This window comes from Triturus cristatus, chromosome 7 (genome assembly GCF_964204655.1).
Source record: "Triturus cristatus chromosome 7, aTriCri1.1, whole genome shotgun sequence".
Taxonomy (NCBI): domain Eukaryota; kingdom Metazoa; phylum Chordata; class Amphibia; order Caudata; family Salamandridae; genus Triturus; species Triturus cristatus.
In genome coordinates this window covers 72,456,138-72,481,903 of record NC_140590.1, presented here as the reverse complement: position 1 = coordinate 72,481,903, position 25,766 = coordinate 72,456,138, and the positions used below count along the sequence as shown (strand labels likewise).

General features: G+C 44.3%; 1 protein-coding gene across 1 annotated transcript in view; it reads right to left on the bottom strand.

Moving 5' to 3' along the window:
* Window positions 1–655: 655 nt before the first annotated feature.
* LOC146808853 (phospholipase A2 inhibitor and Ly6/PLAUR domain-containing protein-like) overlaps window positions 656–25,766 on the bottom strand; it is a 120,451-nt gene continuing 95,340 nt past the window's right edge. The window contains exon 5 of the mRNA XM_085614244.1: window positions 656–1,009. Coding sequence (XP_085470370.1) covers window positions 873–1,009 — 137 coding nt within the window. The 3' untranslated portion in view covers window positions 656–872. The remainder of the gene's footprint in view (window positions 1,010–25,766) is intronic.

The following is a 25,766-nucleotide window of genomic DNA, read 5'->3' as shown; positions in this document are numbered from 1 at the left end:
TAATCTTCCTGCCATGAACCGCTGAGGGGAGGTACTTACTTACAACTCTGCGCCCCTTGGCGCTCTAAGCGTTGCACCAAGCTGGATACATTTTAAGTAAATTCATAAATCAGATATATTCTGCAGGGTTCTGTGACTATTAGAGATTTACAACTTTTTTCCTTGGGAGTGTTAATCACTCCACGAGATAGAGAACCTTACATGGCAGGGCACAGGGAAACATCATTTACCCCGCGGTCTTTACAACAACCAGGATTTACAACTGAGTCACTACTGCGCCTGTGATGTTACCACGCATTACTTTACCACGCAAATCATTACAAGGACTTGCTGTAGGGACTGGTGTTGGATTAGTAATTTATAGTTTTCCAGAGTCCAGCACCCCCTGACCCAAGTCGTTGTAATGACTTGTCTGCTAAAGTAACATGTGGCAACGTCGCAGGCGGGGAACTGACTACGTTGTAAAGGCATGCAGAGTAAATGCATGCTGCATTCTGTCATACAACCCAGGGCACAGCATGTAATAACAAATGTTATAATTCAGCATACTTTGACAATAACACTAGCATAATCATCCATCACCAAACAGAGAGCAAGGAAGCTCTTATTGCCCAGGACCTCAGCCTCCTCCTCCACCAAGGCAGACTAGACACCATTATTAGCAAAAGCTTTATTTCCACTTCAGTATCACATGGGAGAATTTTAATGGTTAAAACAGTCACAAACGTCTCAGCAAACAAAACAGTCAACATGATGTTTGAGCATCACATGGTTTCCATGTTGTCGAATGATCAATCTGGCCATCACTGCTGGCCACTTCAGGCAGAGACGCTTCAGGGAGTGACACAGCCGAGGCGGTGCAGGTGCACTCCTCATGTCTGCTCAATCGGGGAAGCCTTGATGAATTCCAGGTGGTCAAGCGTCTCCAGTGTGCCAATGGGAAAACCAGGGAAATCCTGGGTGCGCTTGATGTTAATACAGCCCCGGTAGGAGATTGCCACAGGATCCACTGTGAAGAAACCATAGACAACTCATTAGGTGGGTGGGGGCGTGGGGGCTTCACTCTAATGTGCCTCCTGCATGCCTGAAGGTCAAGCAAAGAATGAGGCACAAATGAAATTCACCATTATTATGATTTCTTACAATTAAGATTTGCTTAATCCATGAGTGAAACTAAATTTTAGGTGCCATCTTCAATCTTGTGGTGTAATTTCCCACTTCCTTTGAAAGCCAGAAGTGACAATAAGGACTGAATTGTCCGTCTTGTGATGGTGCAGGAGTCATAGGCATAGAAGTAAAACTTTGCAATGCAAATCTGGGACGAAGTGCTGGGGATAGAAAAGCATTCTGTTTTGCACAAGTTGAGAAAACAATCTTATTGAAGATCTGAGGTGCACGAAGAATGCCTTCATTCCAAAACTTCAGAATTTCCCTGTCTGGAGCGCGCACACTAACTCAGAAAGTCTATGTTTTAGTGTATGAGCTGCAGACACCGCCACATCCTAAACACAAAGCAGCCATGGCCACCATGTTTGAGAGCTATGTTATCTGTTTGCTACGAACACAGTGGTCCCTTACAAAAACAATGTGGAAGGAGTAATTAATATGGAAATACAGTTAGATCTATAGTGTGCTGTCCAGCCGGACAGAAATCTTTTAATGTAGCAAATATTTGTGAAGACAAACAAGTATTGTCTCGAGTGGGACACGAACAAAACAAAAAAGGATGAGGCACTACTCCTAAATGCCTTTTGTGAATACCGAAAGTCGTAAAGTTAGGATTTCGTCTCAGATTACTTTTGTGAATCGGGCCCCCTGTGAATTTCTGGAACAAAATGAGAAATTACAATGGAAATCATACTCGGAATTTCTAATTCCCTGGTAAGTCCTATTTCTTCGGGCATAATCAGGGGTGCACCTCATCAGTATCTCCCGCCCCAACCCATAGAGTTACCTTACCCCTTATATCAGTACACCTGAAGGGCAGAGTTAATGATCCCAAAACACAGGACCTCATAATGATGTCCACAGTGAGCTAAAATGTGCTTTATGTGGGGTTTGTGGAATCAAATCAAATCAAATCAGAATTTCTTTATTCGATTAATTAGATAATCAATAATCAGCAATTGATCAGTTTCCTTGTTCTCAAAGATGCACATAAAAATGAAGCAACGCTAAAACAGATTAAAGGATCAGACCACATTCGTAAAAAATGTAACACAGGACGACATTGTCTAAAATGTAATTTATGTAAAAGAGGAATCAAAAACTTTTTACGGTGATTACAATAAAATTTACAAAAAAAGATGTGCAAATCAGTTTGTAACGAGAGATCATCGCAAGGGCAGCATGGAAGATCATTACTGGAGTAAATACCACCCGGGTAGCCCAGCATACATGGGATATAATTTAGGCGGAATAGTAACAGAACAAAACTGTGCCGAGGGATTGTAACAAACTCCAGATAGGAGGGTATCCCTTCGACCTGGAATGGCCCCTCCAAATATTCCCTTATAGTAGGTTTAATATAAAGTGCATTCATTCTCGCATCATTGGAAAAGGCTAAAGAACGAGTTTTTAAAAACATTTTTGAAACCGATACACAATTTTCCGGTGATTCAAACAAACTTACAGCGTCTAGGGTATATAGGGTATTTTCCACATATTTTAACCATGGAATATTCTCAACATGTTCCATGGCTAGCCACTCAGTTATTATTTGTTGGGAGAGGGGCACAGTATCTATGGACCATACTGAGTGCCATAGAAGGATAGGGGTTACCTTGATCTGATCAGTTATATAGGGGATATTTAGCTCTTGATGTAATTAAAATTGAGAGAGCTACTGGGGAGACCCACCACAGATTTCCAGAAACTGTCCTCTATTACTTGTAGATCCTTTACTTTAACATGGCCCCATAGTCCAGCACCATAGGCTGCTACTGCACTAGATTTAGCCCCATAGACTTTCCTAACAATAGCTGGGTTTCTTGTTCCCAATTCTTTTTTAAAAGAGCGTATAGCATTAGTACTTTTTTCCAGCAACATCCCTCGATTCTCCTCCATGTCCCCCCAAGCTGCTCGGTAGTCAAATGTAACCCCTAAATAGCAAAATCGATCTGTCTGTAGCACTTTATGGTTCGATATAAAAAAAGCGGGGGATTCGTCTGCGTCTTCCCTGCGATAAATATGAATGGCTTAGATTCATGTGTATGAAGATCCAGGCTTTTCATGAATTCTACATAATTATTCAACAATCTCTTGAGTGATCTTCTGGTGCATGCCATTAAAACTGCATCGTCTGCATATATTAAAATTGGAATGCGCGTCTTATTTATTCTCGGTACATCTAAAATCGATTCAAGCAGTCGGGACTCCACCCCATTAGTATAAAGTGAAAACAGAAAGGGGGTGAGAACGCACCCTTGGTAAACGCCTCTCGTGACTGGGAATCATGTGGTGCAATCCCACTGGGAGCCATATCTTATGCAAGCTTCACTCCTCACATACAGTTGTCTTATGAAGGTAATTATTCGATTATCTATCCCCATGTCCCTCATTATCTTCCATAAATGTGAGTGAGATACACAGTTGAATGGTGCGCTAAGGTTCATGAAGGCCGGGTAGAGGTTGCCTTGCTTAGCTTGGGTGTACTTTGCTATAAGCAAGCTCAAATTCAGACACTGATCTTTGGTCCCTCTACCTTTTCTAAATCCATATTGTGCAGGGATTAGGATGTTATTTGCCAAAGATCATGCCTCCAGTATATTTAGTAATTCTCTTCCCATAAGCTTGGCCGTACTGTCAAGGAGCGAGATGGGCCTATAGTTTCTGGGATCTAATGTATCCCCTTTTTTATAAATTGGGATTAAAACTGCTTTATGCCAAGAGTCCGGGGGTCCCTCTTTGGCTATGGCATTAAATGTTTAGTAAGCAAAGGGCTCCAAAGGTCTGGGCAATCCGTAAAAACATCTATTAGTGTACCGTCTATGCCCGGAGCCTTATTACTAGAACATTGTGCTAGGGTTGCCCCTATCTCCGTATTATTAAAAATAAGGGCGATGCTGTGTGGTTGGTCGGGCTCATCTGCCATCGGTTCTGGATCCATTCTCAAACCGTTAAACATTTTGCTAAAATGCTCTACCCATGAATCCTCATCCACATGTGTGTCCAGATTAGGATCGGAGCTATGTTTAAAAAATGGCGCATTAACCATTAACCAAAAGTCCCTCCCTTGTATTATTTGTAACTGCAGCTTTCAGTAATTTATCCCAGGCCTCTTCTTTCAATATCTTCAACCTGTGCTTCCTAGCCTTAAAATAACTCTGCCGGGCCTGTTTCACCAGGGCAGGATTTCTTGGAACACACTTGAGGGATCGATGTAGGTGAGAAAGTGCCTTCATGCAGTTATGATCAAACCATTTAGGTCCTATAGATTTATGTGATCCACCACTCTTCGAAAATTTCTTCTTCACTTCCAACAGAATACTTTCGAAGGTCTCTATTGTGAGCTGAGGATCCTGGTTTTGATCTAAACAAATACCTATTTCCTTCATTCTACTAGATACAACCTGGGGAATAAGGACAGTTTTATCAATACCCTCCCATTTAAGTTTTATCCCATTCTTTTTTTATATGACTGGCTTTTTATGTAAGAGGTTAGTAGCTGTGAATTTCTGGAACAAAATGAGAAATTACAAGGGATATCAGACCAGGAATTTCTAATTCCCATGTAAATTCTATTTCTTCGGGTATAATCAGGGTTGCACCTCATCAGTATCTCCCCTCCCAGCCCCGAGAGTTACCTTACCCCTTATATCAGTACACTTGAGGGGCAAAGTTAATGATCCCAAAACACAGGACCTAATAATGAGGTCCACAGTGAGCTAAAATGCACTTTATCTGGGGTTTGTGCAATCTCAATAACCTTCTTCAAGTCTTAGATGGAGTGCAAGGGTATTCCAGAGGGCAGAGCCATGGGTAAATATGGATCTCATTGGCTCCTGGGTTCTGAGCATGGTGTGCCCAATGGTGAACCAGATTCTAAGTCATGCAGAGTATAGGTCAATAGATGCAGCATGTGATATCTTTTGTTGAACAATAAACGTGGTATCCATGTCTACTCATTTTTAGTTTACTTTTGGGGAAAGGACTTACTTTCAAATCAAATCTAACTCATTTGCATAGCAAAGAATATATTATCCTGCAATGGTTCTGAAAGTAGCACTCTAATCAGATCGTAAACTGCATATCTTAAAATTGCCCTTCGAGGAGCTCCATTCATAGATGCTAGTGACGCTTGGGTGTGAAAACAGCTTCATTTACACAAGTACATTCTACTCTGCGATTCACAAAACTGGAATTTCACTCCTATGTGGATATAATTAAATTATTGATAATGTTAATCTATGCAAAGTTTTAAATAAAAAGCAGAACTCTTTAATTGTACAGGCGCCCGAAAATCCTGCAAAGGTTACAAATCTCATTAAATTGACCAGTAGTGAGGACGGGGGTGACAGCAGCCTTATGTAGGCCCTTCTGTTATTAGTGTGACCTCAACTAAAGCACTAAATTGCCGCGGAGAGATACCATTTAATGCACAATGTCTCATCCGGTCACAATTATTTGCGAATATGCCACGTCACTCATGGAATATATGACCTTAACCCAAGGTTAGTTGGTAAGTAGCTTAAAGTTAAGGTAGAAATGACACTGCGCTCAGCAGGTGAAGATCCTATGGTTTTGGCCTTCCACTCCTCCCCGGGCAGGAGCGTTATAATTTATAGTCTCTTTAGGTATGTTCAATGGGTCTCTAGTTGAGTAAAGATGAAATTGAACTGCACTTTGCAGCTGAACAACAGCATAACTTTATTTTAGAGAGACTGCATAAGAGCTGACATATTTAATGCCGCTCATGTTTGTTAATCCATTGTTCCTACAGTAGATGGCGCTAGAGTCTTTGATGGGCATCTTATTTTTGGGAAGTAATAGTTAAAGGGGCCGACCAGTGGACACTGTCAGAATAGTTACTAACCCCTTGCGCACTGCGCAAATTCTACCGCTGTGCGGGCGAATTAATGAGTGGGTGGGATTCGGATGGCCCTCGGCCGTCCTCCGCACACGCCCACCGTGACTTCGGATGACCGGGGGCCGTCCGCAGCATGCAAGGGGTTAAAACCTAAGCAGACATCATCAAACAAGGGAACATTCCAGAACTCTTATTGTTAGTGATGCGGAACTAGCTAAAGATGCCGCCTTTAAATTGACTTTTGTGCCGAGATGCTGGGACAGATATGTCTATTATATGATACGACGTAATCAACTTCAATAATGTATGGGATATCCTCTTTTTGCATGTTCACCCCCCCAGTTTTTGGACTGATAGTGCTGTACTTGCGACTCTGAGAGTGCACTTAGGCCTTCTAACCAGACCTCAGTGCCAGTGTTCTTACCCCTTTCTTTTGTTGCAGAGTTTAATATAGCGCAAACTTGACCCAAATCCAATCAGGTATCAAAGCGCTTTACATAGCACCAGTTACGTTACATGAGGACACACATTCTTTTTAGGTCTCGCTGAGCCCAGCGCATACGCTGACTCGAAGAGACATTTTGTATGTGGGAATTTCAAAGTGCTGCTGGCTGGCCTAACGCTTGCATTTACGCGATCGTGCACGCGCGCAGCCGGCCGCCAGCAGCACTTTGAAAACTCGTGCGTCATCGCGATCGTGATCACTTTCGCTTTCAGAGCGATCGCGATCACGATGACGCACGCGCACACACAACTCCCGCTTCTCCCCCTCCCCCACCTAATTCCTCCATGTATACGAATGTTGAAAGCTCACTTTGTCTCTCTGTGCCGCATTGTAATCTGTTGTAATCAGTTGGTTCTTAGCAATTGTTTCTATCGGCACCAGACAATTTTACTAATTAGTCTGAGTGACTGCCTAATTGATTGACACGCTTAGACCTGAGCAGCAGCATGGGTAGCACTGTTAATAGAATCTTATTCGGGGCTCCTTGAAGGATCTATAGTGCATTAAAGTTCAGTCTGCGTTTTGTGACACTACTTGTAGAGGAAGCAGGTGTGAAAACAAAGGCAGTGCTATTCTGGTGGCCGCCAATGTCCCGATTTCAGACCAAACAGGTGTCAAAGTGGAGCTGACGCTTGTTTTAGTTCTCACAGTTTATTTCAGCTTTGCTTAAGGCTTATTTTTACACCGAGTAGGTAGGTTTGTTGTCTGTGGTAATGTCCTCTGCCTTTGCACACCTCGATGCTACATTCTCTCTCGCAACACCGCCGATTCGTCTACACTTGTTCCGGAAACCACATTCAACAATGTTGAAATTGGTAAGCGTTCGTCTTAACCGATATGCTGGTTTCCGTATTCGCCTTTACCCTGTCATAATCTCTTTTATGCATAGGCTCCTTCTTGAATCTATCTATGGAAGGCTCGTATCTCCATACCTGACGATAATGTAAAATCTAAAGACTAGAAGGACAAACCTGCAGCATTCTGACAGTTTCCTTTTATCTCGTTTCACCACTAGAGTGTAACCTTTGCTGCATCGCTCTCTGATTTTTGGTTACATATTGATGACTATCTATCCTCACTGGCCTTGAATGTCCCTCGCAGCATTGAGGAGATATAACACTGAATCCTGGTTGGTTTGTTCTTTTTTTTAATTATTTCTTACATCTAGGCAGTGGATGAATCCGTCTAGTAACTAAACTTACAGAACTCCATCTACTCTGACATGTGGGCTCACACATTGCATTATACACTTTTTCAATCTAGGTAAGCAATTGGGCTTGCTCCTTGCAATTCTCCCCTGTTTTAACATTAGCATGTCATTTACACTTGTCTGACCAATGTAGCCTTCCTATCTTTTTCTCACCATAGGCTGCTTCATAAAGTAGAGCACACAAGCAGACTGTGTGCTCCCGCCTCTCTCCTTCACACTGGAAAGAACGCACATTGTATGATGCTGCAGGACAAGCGCTCTCTGCCTCTGTTTCTTGGCGCTACATTAGCAGTTTTATAGAGTGTGAACTCGACCCGAAGGTATCGGAGCGCTTTGTATGAGCACTAGTTAAGTTACAGAAGGACACATTCATTTTTGCTAGGCAGGCTGTAATAAGGTACGTGAGTGACACGTCAAAGGTCCTTGTGATTAGAGCGCTTGTGATTGGAGGGTTTGGTGTAGATTTATTCTCGTCTCCTTCTCAAATAATTATACAATGTACCGTACAACCGAAAGTCATGCTATTAAAAAAAGCCCTCTGGTAAAGCAGCCGCCTCAGTGAATGTTTTATAATGTAAACATTTTTATTGCGAGCATATAGCAGCCAAGTTTAGACACCCGCATTTGATTTCATTTTATTTTGTGCCATGTGCTTGCATTAAAACAAGCATTCGCAATGCAATAGGTCTTGCATTTACACAAGTTTGAGCTATTGGCATTGTAAATAACAATGCCTTTTTTTTGTTTTGGTTTTTAAAATATAAATAAAAGACATTGCCATTTACAATGCCAATAGCTTGAACACGCGTAAATGCGAGACCTATTGCATTGCAAATGCTTGTTAATAAGTTGGATGGGGCCTTGAGCATTTTCATCTGGGGGTTATAAAAAATCAAGACTTGCCATCGGGTTTATGAAGCTCCCATATAATCAGGGTGGTTTAGACCTCCCTGACTTTAAACTTTATTTTTGGGCTGCTTTCACTGGCCGTTTGCGCAGCCTTCTGAATCCAGAGCAAACTGATTTTTGGCATTGGCTGGTTCTTGGTTCTGAGAGCCAGATGTTTCTGTACCGAATCAATGACCCTCATTATTTTATACGTGTACGTTTCAAGACCATTCGAGACTGTGTATATATTTGGCAGGGCATTAAACCCAGATCCTCCCTATCTCTTATACATGACAAACTTCCACTCTGGGGGAACCCAAGGCTGCCTGGAGTATTTCAGGATGCAGCGGCCCGTCAATGGGCTAGGTACGGTGTGCATTGTCTCGGGCGATTACTCGATTGTAATGGCATTAAGTCATTTGAGAATCTTCAGCTAATTTTTGATATTCCTCAACGGTTGTTTTTTAAATATATACAGGTTAGGAATTCGTTTTATTAATTTATATGTTTACTTACCTGTAGACCTCCATAATCCATAGTTTACTACCCCCCACCCTGCCCCTCCCCCTCCCGACGTCACCGCCCTGCAGGAACTCCTACTACCGACCGTGGCTAGCCAGGGGTTACAAGTGGCAAGCCATGTTGCAGCTGCGACCCTGGCCACCCCTTAATGACGTTCATGCATAAATATTTTGAAATCACTTGTATTATCTTAAAAGCTAAATCATTTTGAAGAAGCCTACCTTATACTGCGTTTAAAGCAATTTAACAATAATGTCTTGCGTATTGACGGTGTGTTCTATCTAAGGGTGGGACGTCGGAGCAGTATACACAAGTTGCTATTTCCCACTGCTCAAACAGGATCCAGTATTGTGACTCTGGTCATACACAGAGACACCTGCAGCGATTACATAACCAATTGAGGTTTTATAAGGCAAAGGAGCGCATTCCCTCTGATTACTTACATTTGCCTTTGTTTTACATTTCAGATGTGTGCGTTATTATATATGCAGTTGCCTAAAGGTGAAAAACAACAAACGAGCTGCAGAATAGTTTGTTCTTTTTAAGCCATGTGTTTGTCTTCACCCCATGACACTCAGGATCACAGTTCCCATGCTTTTTATGCATTTAAATGAAGACAGCCTGGGACTGCGTCAAATAACAAGTTCCGGCTACCAGGCCATCTTCATTTACAAGTCCTTTGTGCCCCACTGGGAATACATTAGAACAACTGACTGTGGTTCACTTGGGATAGCGTTGAACCGTCGGTATCAAGCTATAAAATGAATTCAGACAAGGATATGAAATAAACTTCTGAGTGCAAAATAAAGGAAAATGTAAAGCTTACCACATAGGGGATATACAACCTGAAATTCCTAAAGATAATTTAAAAAAGAGAAGATTGTCCCCACCAATCTCACGTTGGCCATAACACTTTACATACCAAAGATCACAAGTAAATGTAACATATATGATTTTATAATCAGAAAGCAAAGAAATGATACAGCAACACATATAATGCTGGTGTGACATATACAGAGAACAATAGCTGCCCACAAGCTCAGCTATGCTGCCATACGATTGATGGAATCTAGAGTATAAACAATACATACAAGAAACAATAATGAATAAGAATACATATGTCAGTCCACATTATTGAAAGAAGGTCGATGTTTCTGCCCAGCGATAGGATAAATGAGGGCCATCATCAGGACAAAAGTGTTTCAAAAAGATACAATCAAAAACAAATTGCAAGTTTACAGACTCACAGAAAATACGATGGGTATTGACATGGTATATTCAGGCCAGAAAACCGTCACAAGCCAAAATGCATGAGGCTCTGAAAGGGTGGAGCAAGAGGTGCAATTGCAGAAGCCGACCCGCACCGCCAGGGTGGTGCAGCGGGATCGCAGGGGCTACGGTATGAGTCCACATTTCAAATACCAAATTCACATGCAGTGCATCGAGTGCAGGAAAATGAATTCCAAAGTTGTGGCAAGACAACTAATCAACTCCCTCCAGAGAGAAACCCGATCTTGCACTGCTGGATGAGTTCACACGGTAAACTTCAAATACAGCGGGCACTTTGGAAAAGAGACTTGAAGCACCGACGCGCAGGAAAATCCAAACTCGCCAAATGAGAGGCCATTATTGAAAGAAGGTCGATGTTTCGGCCCAGCGATAGGATAAATGAGGGCCATCATCAGGACAAAAGTGTTTCAAAAAGATACAATCAAAAACAAATTGCAAGTTTACAGACTCACAGAAAATACGATGGGTATTGACATGGTATATTCAGGCCAGAAAACCGTCACAAGCCAAAATGCATGAGGCTCTGAAAGGGTGGAGCAAGAGGTGCAATTGCAGAAGCCGACCCGCACCGCCAGGGTGGTGCAGCGGGATCGCAGGGGCTACGGTATGAGTCCACATTTCAAATACCAAATTCACATGCAGTGCATCGAGTGCAGGAAAATGAATTCCAAAGTTGTGGCAAGACAACTAATCAACTCCCTCCAGAGAGAAACCCGATCTTGCACTGCTGGATGAGTTCACACGGTAAACATCAAATACAGCGGGCACTTTGGAAAAGAGACTTGAAGCACCGACGCGCAGGAAAATCCAAACTCGCCAAATGAGAGGCCAAGCAAATGGTCCAAGAAGCAAAACTGCCGCACAAGGCCCATCAGCCCTAAGCCATTGTGATGTACGCTGTGTGCACTCATTAAACAGTCAGGGGGTGCATCCCTTAAGTGGTGGGCTGAGCCATTTCTTCTGTTTCGTATTCAAAGGTCTGTTTCATATACATGTCTGAATTAATCCTACGGCGTAACACCAATGGGTCAACGCGATCCCAAGTGAACCACAGCCAGTTGTTCTAATATAATTACCCTGGTTCTTAGTTAATGGGTAGACACCGTAACTTGTTACCACTACTGGGAAAAACAGCCAGGGACCCCCAATCCCCCTGTTGGGCACATCCCACAGTTTGAACACCTCTGGTGGAAAATGTTATTTTTTTCCTTCAATATGAACTTATTCTAGATTATAATAAAGTCGGAATAGTTAGACATCCTCAACCACGGTGTTCAGTGCTTTAAATGAAAAAGAAAAATAAGTGCATGTGTTCATCAAATTTAACGGAGGGGGTGGGGCTAAGGACGTGGATGGGAGACAAGCATCTAATGTGAGATTTTCTTGGTGTGAAACTGTGCACAATAATACAGCAACAGTTCTGCCATCTGCACAGTATTCTTTTGTCTCTCCTTGTGTTGAAGTCAGATAATGGCACAGATATTGCTATGCACACATATGTTTATGTCCACTGAAGACCAGTATATTCCCAGGACATTTGACAAACATGGAACTAGTTCTTTATTAAAATATTCTACCAGATCTCTAAGGTAGAAATGACCCTAATTAGCTCAAAACGACACACAAATCAAATCTTCCAGATACTCACAAAGTGGTGTGCACACAAAATACACAAACATGCAGATAAAAACACAGGTACTCAAACGTGATGATAGGGATACACACAAATTATCACAATGTTTCCACACAAGCCAGCTCACAATTTCTTTTTTAAAATACAGGACGGGCAGAGTGTGCATGCAACAGCCAGCAAATCCCACCTTCAGCTCAACATAATCAGCCAGTGGGATGTAGTATTTGTCAGCGGCACGGCAATGCGAGCCATGGCTAACCTCGTGCACACAATCCTCGCTCATTCTAGTACATGAAGACTCTACTCTCTGTTTGCAGGTCAAGCTCTGCTGCAGATCACAGGGTGCCGAAAACCAATAAGGTGACTGATGGTTTAATAAGAAACCCGGAAGGGGCCAACAACTGCACTGCTGCTGCACCCCTGTGAGTACCGGTACTCTCCTTGGCTAGCGAGAGGCTCCAGTACTCAAGCGAAGAAAATTGAAAAGTGCTGGTTCTTAGTAAGGGTGAGTACCGGCCCATTTAAAGCACTGTGTTACATTTTAAACCCTCATATGTATGTTTCTCCTAATCGTGGATACTTTACTGTAATGCTTACCAGCATTAGCCTACCCGCAGAAATTGAGGATATGTGACTCCCACTCCTTGTGACCCGCATTGTCTTATGTAACACTTCCTGTCATTGATTTCCACACTTGTATGATTCTGTACAGTGTGAGTGATGTAAAGCAATCAGACACCCTACACTGAGATAAGTAGCACTATAAAATAATTAAATAAAACAATAAATCATTTAGTGCTAAGCCTGCGCACAAACGTAGTGGCCTGTGACTCTTCAGGGCGAAGTAACGGTGAAGATTCCAAAGGATTCGAAATTAAAGGTGGTCTGTTTCGGAAAAGAAGCTGATAGAAATCACACGGGCGGGTGCGTCCATGTTAAGGTAGCCTAGTGTAGGCTTGTCCGGATCGTTGGTGTCTCGTTGCTGAAATGCGGGAGCATCTTCACCGTTACTTCGCCCTGAAGAGTCACAGGTCACTACCTGTAGACGAAACACGTGTCGGCTGGCGTTTGTGCTCTGATAAATCTCAAACTTGCATTAAACCAACATTTCGTGAACCATCAATGCTGACTTACTCCTGATTCTCTTTATTGTTAATGTCTCTTTACTCCTAAACGTGTGCGCAGGATTTGTTTATAAATTGTTTTGGTATGGGTTTCTAGCCCACACCTCACACTGGGGTTTTGGGTCTTCCCCTGACCTGTTTGCACCGTGAAGCTTTTGTTCTTTGTTTTCTCTCTATACCCTACTGTTAACCTGCCTGAGCGCCAACATTTCCTGTTCCCTAAAACCCTTCGCAGAGAATTCACAAATCATTTAGTGCTATTTAATTTTTTGTGTAATTATTCAAAAAGTGAGATACAGCTGGCATTCTTACAGTGGGAAAAAAAACTGCCTCCAAATTACAGTTTCTCTTAAGTGACTCAATAACAAACTGTGTGCCTTTGATTCCCTCCATTACATAGTCATTTAAGTATTAGGCTCCAGACAGCTCCCAGACAGGAAGATACTTTTACAAAATGAGGGCTGATGTCCCTTAAAATCAGGCTTTTGTTTTAGACTTAGTTGGAGTTGAAAATCGGAAAACCCACTTAGCTAGGGTGACCAGACGTCCCCGTTTGCCCAGGACGGTCCCCGTTTTTGGAGAAGTGTCCCCGTGTCCCGACACTTTTCTCCAAGTGACTCAAATGTCCCTGTTTTCAAACAGTGTCCAGGTTAAACACAGAAATGTCCCTGTTTTTCATTGTTCCGGCTGAGCATGCACAAGCATGCTCTCTTTGGACTGTTTACAGCATGTGTTGTCACTGTAGCAAGAAGGGAAATCCTTTGAAGAGAGACATTTTACACGCAGCGCCACCTACGTCATCGTGCCAGCCAAAGTTTCTACTTTGGATAAAACAATATTTCTTCGCCCTGTAGTTTGTATTCATAGCCATACAAACTTTTCATTAGCCCTTATGCATACCGTGCAAGGATTAATGCATTGCTCATTGCATGTTTTATTCCTAACCAATTGATGCATGCTCTGTGTTCTCCATATCAAAGCTATGACTTGACCTTTTGACTGACCTTTCAGATCACGGCATTGTAGTCCTTTTTCTATGTCTATGACAGCTGTCAAATAGTCCTACTTTTATGTCGATAGTTACTGCAAACCATAGTCCTACTTCTATGTCTATGACCTGTCCCCGTTTTTTGTTTTGAAAATCAGGTCACCCTACACTTAGCCCTGCAGGATGCTGCTCGGAATGGAAACAGGGGGGCGCAGTTGAAAGTGTCCTGGTGCTTACGAATTACTGTAACATATTTCACTGGGGCAAGCCCGGACCCCACATTCAGCTGAGTAATAGCTTGGATCGGTGGTGGGTGACAGGCTGGAACCCCCACATTCCCTGTCTGCACTGCTTTAGTTCAAATAGCTATTTTGAAGCGTGCCAAGACTACAATACCCGTAATGCATTGAGCTATTAAAAGGGAGGCTGTGAATAGTGTAGTTGTAATGCAATAACTCTAAGCCGCTGCATACGAGGAGCGTGTATTTAGTTTGCTAGTGTTTGTTTGCAAAAAATGTCAATGTTGAAATATATTGCCACTCATTTATGTGCACGCCTTTACAAACTTAGAAGATTAAATCAAATTGCTTAAAATAAAAATACAACTCGAAACAATGCCCATCATCTTGACGCCGAAAATAAGCTCATGACATTGAAACCCGCTCCAAAATCCAACTGGAACCATCTAGAGTTGGGCACCTCTGAGCCCAATCTATACAATCAGAAGGGGTTTCCTCTTGACCCATAAATCTCTTTTTATTCCCGTTTTGGTTTGTTTGCTGTTTTATGAGGGCTCTTGGGACTTCTACAGCGCCCGTTGGCGGTGGGAGAAAGATCAGAAGTTAATGAATGGGACACAGACTGTGTCAGGAGGGGGTCCAGAGAGGTCTTTGAGCAGGTGGCCCTAACAATCAAACCACAAAGGCAGGCAGGGGGCGGAGTGTGAGGGGGTAATTTATTGAGCAGCGTAATGAGGTGAGCACGCTGCCACGTCTCCGGACTCTGTCGGTGTCCCAGCCACATACGCATTGTTTGTGATTCAAGTGCCTACGGAGTGGCCGGGCTCTCCTTTCCAGTGTCCCCATTTGTCTGGGACGTGCTGGGCCCAGCGAACGCTTCGGAGTCTGTCAGGACAGTGAAGTTGGGGGGAGTTAGTCAGGCATATGTTGCCAAGCTTTTAGGCCTTGGCCATGGTTTAGAGGTTTTATTATACATGTATCTTTTAAGTCTTAATGTAATGTAACTGGTCCTTTTGTAAAGCGCTCTGACACCTGCGGGTAAAGATCGCGCAATATAAAATTGCATTAAATAAAATAAAAAATAAATAATAAAAAATGGTAAGTCAAGTGTCAGCCTGGTTAGGGCCTCCAGAAGGCCCTCGAGTCCTCGAACATGTGGTTACGCAAGTCGTATGAAATGTGATCCTGCCAGCCCAGCCCAGTATGTCAAGGCAGCCGGTAGAGCTGGCCACCGTCTGCCACACGACACGTTGAGGCACTGCTGAGCCGTTGACCTGGGGATCAGCCAGCCGCGTGTTAGAGCCAACAGGCCAAGGTCAGTTGCGCATACAGGGTTCAACTTAACTTATGAAAGCTTCTGCCTCAGTAATTGTGCATAGCTGCCACGTTTTCCATGCACGAGGTGCAGCCCTGGTCCAGGTTTTTAGGTCTCGCCTGGCGTTAGCAGCGCGCATGCGCTACCCTCGCCATTGTGAGGGCCTTTTGGACTCAATACGGATTCCAAGCGTGCACGCGGTGGGACAGAAGATGTGCAAGTGGGGACTGGATGCTTTACTGGCGGCGTGACACTCTGGGAACTTTTTTTTGGGGCATGCCACCAGTGAAGCATCCAGTCCCCAGGTGCACATTAAGAGTTTGAAATTTTTGATTGTGCTCATTGGAGTGTTTGCATACTTTTTTTTAAAGTCTGTTGTCCCTGAGATCCATTTTTGGCTATGTGAAAGGGCTGTCACGTGCGTTAACCAAAATAATAGCCAAGCGTTCTTGTGCTTTTTGTTTCTAAAAGGTTCAATGTGTTGTCTCAGCGAGTGACCGTGGCAAAACAAGTCAGCAAATATTTATTCCCGCCGTAAATCTCCAGCTCACAAAGGTCCACTATAAATAAAAGACGTTTTACTGTTCCACTTGTTGCACGTCACTTCCAGGACACGCCCCCAACCCCAGCGAAGAGTGCAGGGGCCTTGTTGTGATGTTTAATACATCCCTACTGTGACTAATAAAGCAGCGACGCACTACATTGTCTGATACCGCAGCCGGAGACAGTCAGGGTGTTCGTTATCTTCCAAATAATATTGCATTTCTAATATTCTCTTACATTACAGTCCTTCTTTTTCGACCCTTCTAAAAAACTAAGAAAATGCCAAGGCCGCTCCGTTAGCCTCTCTTAATCGTGTGGTGTACCTTTTACTCACCCTGCCACATTGTTTGTCCCTGGCCTGCCTGACCCAGACAGGGTGACTTGCTGAGCGGTTCTATAAGAGATTGCGAGTTGTACAGGCATGTATAAAATGTGGATTGGAGAAAGCGTTGGATATTCACATGTTTCAACAATGCCTGGCTATTCTTGAATTCTGGGTGAAAGTTTGTAAGACTACCTCGAACATATTGGGGCTGAAAGTTAAGGTAAGACTCTCTCTGATTATTTATGGAATTCTTGATGAAATCACAGGCCCAGCTAAATCCTTCCTATTTATGCCATACTTCTAGCGAGAAGGGAAATCTATTGTAGGTGGGTAGAATGTTTCCCTTCCCAGCATTCTGACTGGCTAGAATCTGTACAGTCATCATCTAAATTAGATCTAATGGGGAAACCATCCAAAAGGAAGAAGGCTCTCTGAAACTTCCTATGCCGATGGTTGGAAAAAGAGGTGGGAGAAAACAGATAGGGGACTACCATTTTGACATTTCTACCCAATGATTACACTTCTCAAGATCTCTCTAGGCTGCGATGAACCCCTACTTTCCCTCATTTCTATGAGCAGCTGCCAGTTTCTGCTGGACCAAATTTGAGAGCGACTGTCCCACTTGGGATAGTACCCTCCCGTGTGTATGCAAACTCGCAGGTGTGAAAGCTTCTCACCTGCTTCCAGGGTTCTCCGGTACAGACGTCTGGAGTGGATATTGTGGTCAGAGGTGAATGAGGAAATCAAACAGTAAATACTGCTGCCACAGAATCACATAAATCCACTGGTTATCATCATTGTCCTGTTATATGAACACTTTATTCATGAAAGGTAAACAAAACCCTAACATTCTTGAAATCAGAGCTGTTTGTTAGCTGGACTTTGAAGAAAACTTATTTTCAAGCTAAATACCTCAACGAACCATGTAATATAAAACATATGTAACAGGTATTGTACAAGAAAGAAAGAAAGAAAGAAAGAGAGAAAGAGAGAAAGAAAGAAAGAAAGAAAGAAAGAAAGAAAGAAAGAAAGAAAGAAAGAAAGAAAGAAAGAAAGAAAGAAAGAAAGAAAGAAAGAAAGGGTCTTACTCTCAAAATTATTTTAAACAAAATTTAAATATTATTTTAAAACAGACTCTGGCCCAGGAAGCAAAGCTGTCTCTGGAAGGACCTCTGCAACAACATGCTAATTTCCATTTACTTTGGTTGAAGACCTTGAAATTTAACTTTTAAATTGGGCTTATCGGCATTTGGCACTTTTCCATGTGTGCTTATGTTAATGCATAGTTATACTAGCATTTAATGTGTCACCTGCTGTTTACAGGAAGATATTGTTTTTTGGCTAGACAGGTGTGATTCTTGTCACCTGAAGTGTGATTCTTGTGTTCCTATGTTGTAGAAGCCTCGTTCCTGTTTAAATATATTTTCGAAGGCCACTTGACCCAAGTTTCTCGGTTTTACATGAGCTCAGCTTGCACGTGCTTAGTAAAGAACTGTAAACTTAAAGTCATGTGAACCTATTTAATATGTTTAATATATATCTCTATATATCTGTATTCATCTAGCCGGGTCTGGTGGATTAGTGGATGTCGCGATTCTTCAGGTAGGTCAGGAACGATGAGTTTCCCTGCACCTACAGTTAAAGCTCTTTTCCCCTGTATGCATGTTACCAGGTCTGTTGGCAGATGGCGCACGGCGGACTACATGTCCCAGAATCCCTTGGGACGTAATGTTGGTAGATGGATAAGGAGACGCCTGAATATCTGCTCCTTGACAATCTTGCCTGTTTTTGAGTTTGAGTAAGCGGATGGTATTCCCCGCTGGATTTCTGGTTTGGATTCGTTGTTTCCTGCTGAAGCTCTTTCGGCAAGCACAGCAATCGCTTTCCGAGGCCCGGGCTTTCTCTGCGGGGTGTTCCAGCTGGTTCACATTAATACCCGTGGCTGACATTTCTTCATTCCGAAGTGTTTGAAGGGTTATTTTAAAGGACAGAGGATTCTGTTTCTTCCCGATGTTGGAAACGCAAGGTATTTAGCCTCACTCGGAAAGGAAGTGCTGGAGTGCTCCTTCTGCTTTTTGAGACAGTCTATTTTTGTATGTATTTCCATGCTTGTCTTCTCTTTTGGAGCCTGTGCCTACAATCTACGCTGTGCTTGCAAACAGCGGTTGGGCGTGCAATTGCTCAGTGGTATTGAACTTCAGCTTGTGACTACTGCATGCACAACTTTATTCCTTCGCTACTATGCTGTGCTATTAACAGCGTTCTTATACTCTTTTATGGTGGTATTAATAGACCTCTTAAGGCACCATTTACCGTGACTTTGTTTTTTGATTGAAATCATCCTTGGGTTCAGTGAGCTCATAAACTCCCTGGCATTCCAGTTCATTGTCTCTCAGTATATGGTCTCTCTGGGATTGGATAGTCTCAGAACCTTCTTTAAGAGTATTGCTGCTTGTTATATTGTGAGTATCTGACTATACGAGCATCCTGTTATGTGGTATGAATGAATCTGCAGCTTATGTTTGTGGGAAGACTTCTGAAGTTATACCGAGCCATATACCTGACTTAAGGTGTAAGAAGACTCCAGCACAGCAGCAGTGTTTATTAATTTATCCCTTTTCCCTATTCCACGGGGTACTTTCTTACATAGCAGTGTATATGTACTCTGTGAGTGGTTGTGCTCAGGGGAGTAGGGGGCTTCTCTACACTCAGTCGTCCCCGCTGGTGGTACTAAAGGTTAGCGGCATTACTTGTTTTGGCACCGCTGACACATCCTGACAGTGGACTAATGCATCCACTGCAAGGGCCTGTGGTTGACCTCATGATCACAGGTTCAAATCCCAGCGGGTCCACCCAGTCTCTCATCATTTCTGAGGTCTATAAAATGAGTACAGTTGGGTAACAATAAACATCTGTTTTTTAGCAACAAGTTGCTCCTTTGGGGGTGAACGTGCGCTTTACAAATACATATCTTATTTTCTATATTCACTGAAAAAACAAAGTTTATAGTTAGGTTTAAATTTCACTAGTATAAAACCATAGAAATTAAACAGTTATAGTTACCTAAGCCAACTGTAATTTATGCCCCCGCAAAGCACTGCTGATGACCTTACATATTACATCACTCATGACATGGTCAGTGACATCACGGTTTAAGAACAAACTATAAATCTTTAGGAAATGTTCACAGCATAAGTTAACGATTATAAAGCTAAGGTACATTTCCAAGACCCTGCTCCATGATCTTAAAGAAAGTCATAATATATCATGACTGAACACTAAGGCAGCCCATAACGCTAGCTATTTGCCACCACCTAACCTAGGATACGAGCCATAGTACACGGTACGTAAGGGGCTGGCAAGTGAAGAAAGTGTAGATGAGAATATCAAACGGTGTCAAAGAGAAAGAAATAACAAGAACTCATAGCTCGAGAGGCAGAGGAGAACAAAGGCGGCAGGAGGGGAGCTGGGTCTTGCTGTGACAGTCACTTCCTGTACTTGGGATTCATGAATGGGGGCAGCGCCTCTAATGACAGATCAATATCACATCACACCAAGGGAAGGGGATAGTACTGGACAAAGAGCCGCAGAGGTCATTGATCACAAGCTCACTTCTAACTAATGCCCCTGAAGGGCATGAGCTCCAGCCGTCGTCCAACGCTGCACATCTGGAAGATGGGTCTTCCCGGGCTAGGATTGATGAAATATGGAAGCAGGCCCTATAATATGAAGGTGACCCAAGGCAATTCAGCACCGGTTATTCCCCTTACTCTTGTTATTATTTACCTGAGCATACCACCTGGTACTTGGGCTGGTGAATGAATGAATGGAACGATTTGTAGAGTGCCACAGCTACTTTGCAAAGAAGAGTCCTTGGCAATATGCACAGCTTCTCTTTGGGGGCGGCACTGCCACTCTGGGGGTTTGAGGGGGTTTCTATATTCACTTTATTAGCAGTGAACCCAAGATGAGGACTTTGACTATATCTGCCAACTCCACAAATTAAACCGCGATCTCAAACGAGGAAAGTGTTAAGTTTCAGAAGCACCTAAAAGTGAATACGGCAACTGCATGAAGCACAGTGCTGAGCACCTAACGAAACAGCAAATGCCATAAATGCAGGGCGTTCAGGCCTTAAAGCACTGGAATTACAAAGAGAGTGTAATTAAATAGTAGGTTAAAGTAGAAACAAACTTTGAGGACCCTTAACAACATTAGTTGAGACGAGCATACGCTTGATTCTGTGCAATGTGCCTATACTTCGAGGCGCTTGAATATTAAAAACTAAAAGGGCACGAGTAATATAATGGTTTAAGTGTGAAAGCGACAATGTAAACTTCTCGGAGCCAGTAGGCAATGATGGCAGGAACAGCCCAGTCCAACAGCTGCAACCTATCAACAGATGGAGTTTAGCTCTCAGAAGCCTGAGGCTAGACATGCAAGAATGCAGTCTCGTGAGCTGCCTTACCAGTAAGAGAAATACCAGAGTTATACTGAAACTTCCATCTATTAACGCAACGTAAATCCCTTCACTGCGCTGTACAAAACAGCACTGGAATTTCCATAACTAATGACGGAAAGTAAACCATGTGTGCACCGCAAACACGTGCAAGCTCGGACCTCATGCCACTGCCGCGTCAAGGGGTGCAAAGAGGAAAAGTGAGCGGACCCTTCCACAGGTGCTTAAGTGCCTGACTCTGCTGTGACCTCGGCAGACACAATAGACTATTTTTTGTTCAATGGAAATTCACACAGCAGCTGTTTGACAAAGACTATGAACAAGGTGCACTGCCATGTTTAAAAACAAGAATGCGCACAACAGAACTATTATAGGTTATATCGTACTTACATTTAAATCAACCTGGTCGGTGTTTTAAGTTGTTGGGCTTCGCAGGAGTCTTCAGGAGCCGGCTTTATAGACATGCACTCGGATGGAGTGAAGGCATTAATTAAAACAAGCATGCTTGAAATGCGCGCAGCCAGGGGGGGAGTATGTCAAGAAGCATAGCGCAAGTGCTGTGCAGGCGAAACATAAAAATTGTTTCATAAAAGCGGATAGATATAGATATAGGGGCAGATTTATGTTCCCTGACGCATCCCTGCAAATCAGCATGGATGCGCCGGGGAAGATGCATCACGAAAGTAAACACAGTTCGGTCACAAGCACTCCTTAAATAGCGCGCCCTCTGATGGGCTCCTCTGTATGAGTTACGCACATGGTTATGGGAGGGGGCTGTCGTGCTGCCGAAAAGCACCACCCCGAGAACCTGGGGGCCGCAGGGGTCGACATTTGCCAGCCTCTTTATGTGGAACACCAACAAGGAATTGAGGACGACGCCTCGCCTGCCGAGGCTCATTTGGGGGCCTTGAAATTAGCAGGACATTACAACCGGCACTACAACTCCCATAACCATGTGCGTAACTCATACAGAGGAGCCCATCAGAGGGCGCGCTATTTAAGGAGTGCTTGTGACCGAACTGTGTTTCCTTTCACCACAAGCCTTTGAAGAAGAGGATTTACCTCGAAACGCGTCGGCAGCAGTGGTGTTATGGCTGCGAAAGGAGCAGGCTGACGTTATCCTTTCCGATAAATAAAGGGCTTAAGCTTGAAGCTCTATGCTGGTGTTCGAGTGTTTTTCAAGGGAACGATACAAGCAGGAGCGTGAATTTTAGGCGTCTCTCGTGCTGCCGAAAAGCACCATCCCGAGAACCTGGGGGCCGCAGGGGTCGACATTTGCCAGCCTCTTTATGTGGAACACCAACAAGGAATTGAGGACGACGCCTCGCCTGCCGAGGCTCATTTGGGGGCCTTGAAATTAGCAGGACATTACAACCGGCACTACAACTCCCATAACCATGTGCGTAACTCATACAGAGGAGCCCATCAGAGGGCGCGCTATTTAAGGAGTGCTTGTGACCGAACTGTGTTTCCTTTCACCACAAGCCTTTGAAGAAGAGGATTTACCTCGAAACGCATCGGCAGCAGTGGTTTTATGGCTGCGAAAGGAGCAGGCTGACGTTATCCTTTCCGATAAATAAAGGGCTTAATCTTGAAGCTCTATGCTGGTGTTCGAGTGCTTTTCAAGGGAACGATAAAAGCAGGAGCGTGAATTTTAGGCGGCTGTCGTGCTGCCGAAAAGCACCACCCCGAGAACCTGGGGGCCGCAGGGGTCGACATTTGCCAGCTTCTTTATGTGGAACACCAACAAGGAATTGAGGACGACGCCTCGCCTGCCGAGGCTCATTTGGGGGCCTTGAAATTAGCAGGACATTACAACCGGCACTACAACTCCCATAACCATGTGCGTAACTCATACAGAGGAGCCCATCAGAGGGCGCGCTATTTAATGAGTGCTTGTGACCGAACTGTGTTTCCTTTCACCACAAGCCTTTGAAGAAGAGGATTTACCTCGAAACGCGTCGGCAGCAGTGGTGTTATGGCTGCGAAAGGAGCAGGCTGACGTTATCCTTTCCGATAAATAAAGGGCTTAAGCTTGAAGCTCTATGCTGGTGTTCGAGTGCTTTTCAAGGGAACGATACAAGCAGGAGCGTGAATTTTAGGCGGCTGTCGTGCTGCCGAAAAGCACCACCCCGAGAACCTGGGGGCCGCAGGGGTCGACATTTGCCAGCCTCTTTATGTGGAACACCAACAAGGAATTGAGGACGACGCCTCGCCTGCCGAGGCTCATTTGGGGGCCTTGAAATTAGCAGGACATTACAACCGGCACTACAACTCCCATAACCATGTGCGTAACTCATACAGAGGAGCCCATCAGAGGGCGCGCTATTTAAGGAGTGCTTGTGACCGAACTGTGTTTCCTTTCACCACAAGCCTTTGAAGAAGAGGATTTACCTCGAAACGCGTCGGCAGCAGTGGTGTTATGGCTGCGAAAGGAGCAGGCTGACGTTATCCTTTCCGATAAATAAAGGGCTTAAGCTTGAAGCTCGATGCTGGTGTTCGAGTGCTTTTCAAGGGAACGATACAAGCAGGAGTGTGAATTTTAGGCGGCTGTCGTGCTGCCGAAAAGCACCACCCCGAGAACCTGGGGGCCGCAGGGGTCGACATTTGCCAGCCTCTTTATGTGGAACACCAACAAGGAATTGAGGACGACGCCTCGCCTGCCGAGGCTCATTTGGGGGCCTTGAAATTAGCAGGACATTACAACCGGCACTACAACTCCCATAACCATGTGCGTAACTCATATAGAGGAGCCCATCAGAGGGCGCGCTATTTAAGGAGTGCTTGTGACCGAACTGTGTTTCCTTTCACCACAAGCCTTTGAAGAAGAGGATTTACCTCGAAACGCATCGGCAGCAGTGGTGTTATGGCTGCGAAAGGAGCAGGCTGACGTTATCCTTTCCGATAAATAAAGGGCTTAAGCTTGAAGCTCTATGCTGGTGTTCGAGTGTTTTTCAAGGGAACGATACAAGCAGGAGCGTGAATTTTAGGCGGCTGTCGTGCTGCCGAAAAGCACCATCCCGAGAACCTGGGGGCCGCAGGGGTCGACATTTGCCAGCCTCTTTATGTGGAACACCAACAAGGAATTGAGGACGACGCCTCGCCTGCCGAGGCTCATTTGGGGGCCTTGAAATTAGCAGGACATTACAACCGGCACTACAACTCCCATAATCATGTGCGTAACTCATACAGAGGAGCCCATCAGAGGGCGCGCTATTTAAGGAGTGCTTGTGACCGAACTGTGTTTCCTTTCACCACAAGCCTTTGAAGAAGAGGATTTACCTCGAAACGCATCGGCAGCAGTGGTGTTATGGCTGCGAAAGGAGCAGGCTGACGTTATCCTTTCCGATAAATAAAGGGCTTAAGCTTGAAGCTCTATGCTGGTGTTCGAGTGCTTTTCAAGGGAACGATACAAGCAGGAGCGTGAATTTTAGGCGGCTGTCGTGCTGCCGAAAAGCACCACCCCGAGAACCTGGGGGCCGCAGGGGTCGACATTTGCCAGCCTCTTTATGTGGAACACCAACAAGGAATTGAGGACGACGCCTCGCCTGCCGAGTCTCATTTGGGGGCCTTGAAATTAGCAGGACATTACAACCGGCACTACAACTCCCATAACCATGTGCGTAACTCATACAGAGGAGCCCATCAGAGGGCGCGCTATTTAAGGAGTGCTTGTGACCGAACTGTGTTTCCTTTCACCACAAGCCTTTGAAGAAGAGGATTTACCTCGAAACGCGTCGGCAGCAGTGGTGTTATGGCTGCGAAAGGAGCAGGCTGACGTTATCCTTTCCGATAAATAAAGGGCTTAAGCTTGAAGCTCTATGCTGGTGTTCGAGTGCTTTTCAAGGGAACGATACAAGCAGGAGCGTGAATTTTAGGCGGCTGTCGTGCTGCCGAAAAGCACCACCCCGAGAACCTGGGGGCCGCAGGGGTCGACATTTGCCAGCCTCTTTATGTGGAACACCAATAAGGAATTGAGGACGACGCCTCGCCTGCTGAGGCTCATTTGGGGGCCTTGAAATTAGCAGGACATTACAACCGGCACTACAACTCCCATAACCATGTGCGTAACTCATACAGAGGAGCCCATCAGAGGGCGCGCTTTTTAAGGAGTGCTTGTGACCGAACTGTGTTTCCTTTCACCACAAGCCTTTGAAGAAGAGGATTTACCTCGAAACGCATCGGCAGCAGTGGTGTTATGGCTGCGAAAGGAGCAGGCTGACATTATCCTTTCCAATAAATAAAGGGCTTAAGCTTGAAGCTCTATGCTGGTGTTCGAGTGCTTTTCAAGGGAACGATACAAGCAGGAGCGTGAATATATATATATATATATATAGATATTATCTACTGGCGTTCGCCAGTAGATAGTTATAGTTAGGACCTATTTTCCATAGGAAATCCGCAACATTCGATTGCCAATAAGTCTGGCGCCGATCGACGAATCTTCGCGAAAGTTTTTAAAACTTTTGGCCAGATCCGCTCCGCTCCTACCCTGAAAGTTTCGTGGTGATTCGTCAAGCGGGGGCTGAGAAAAAAGGGGGGTCCCAAAACGCGTTTTCCCCATGCAATTTCCCATAGGATCTGTTGTCGCAGCTACAGCCCGAACCGCTGAACGGAATGACACCAAATTTGGCAAAGAGGTAGTCCTCAGTTCAGAGTCATGCCTTTTGCTCAAATGGTGTAAATCCATTCAGTAG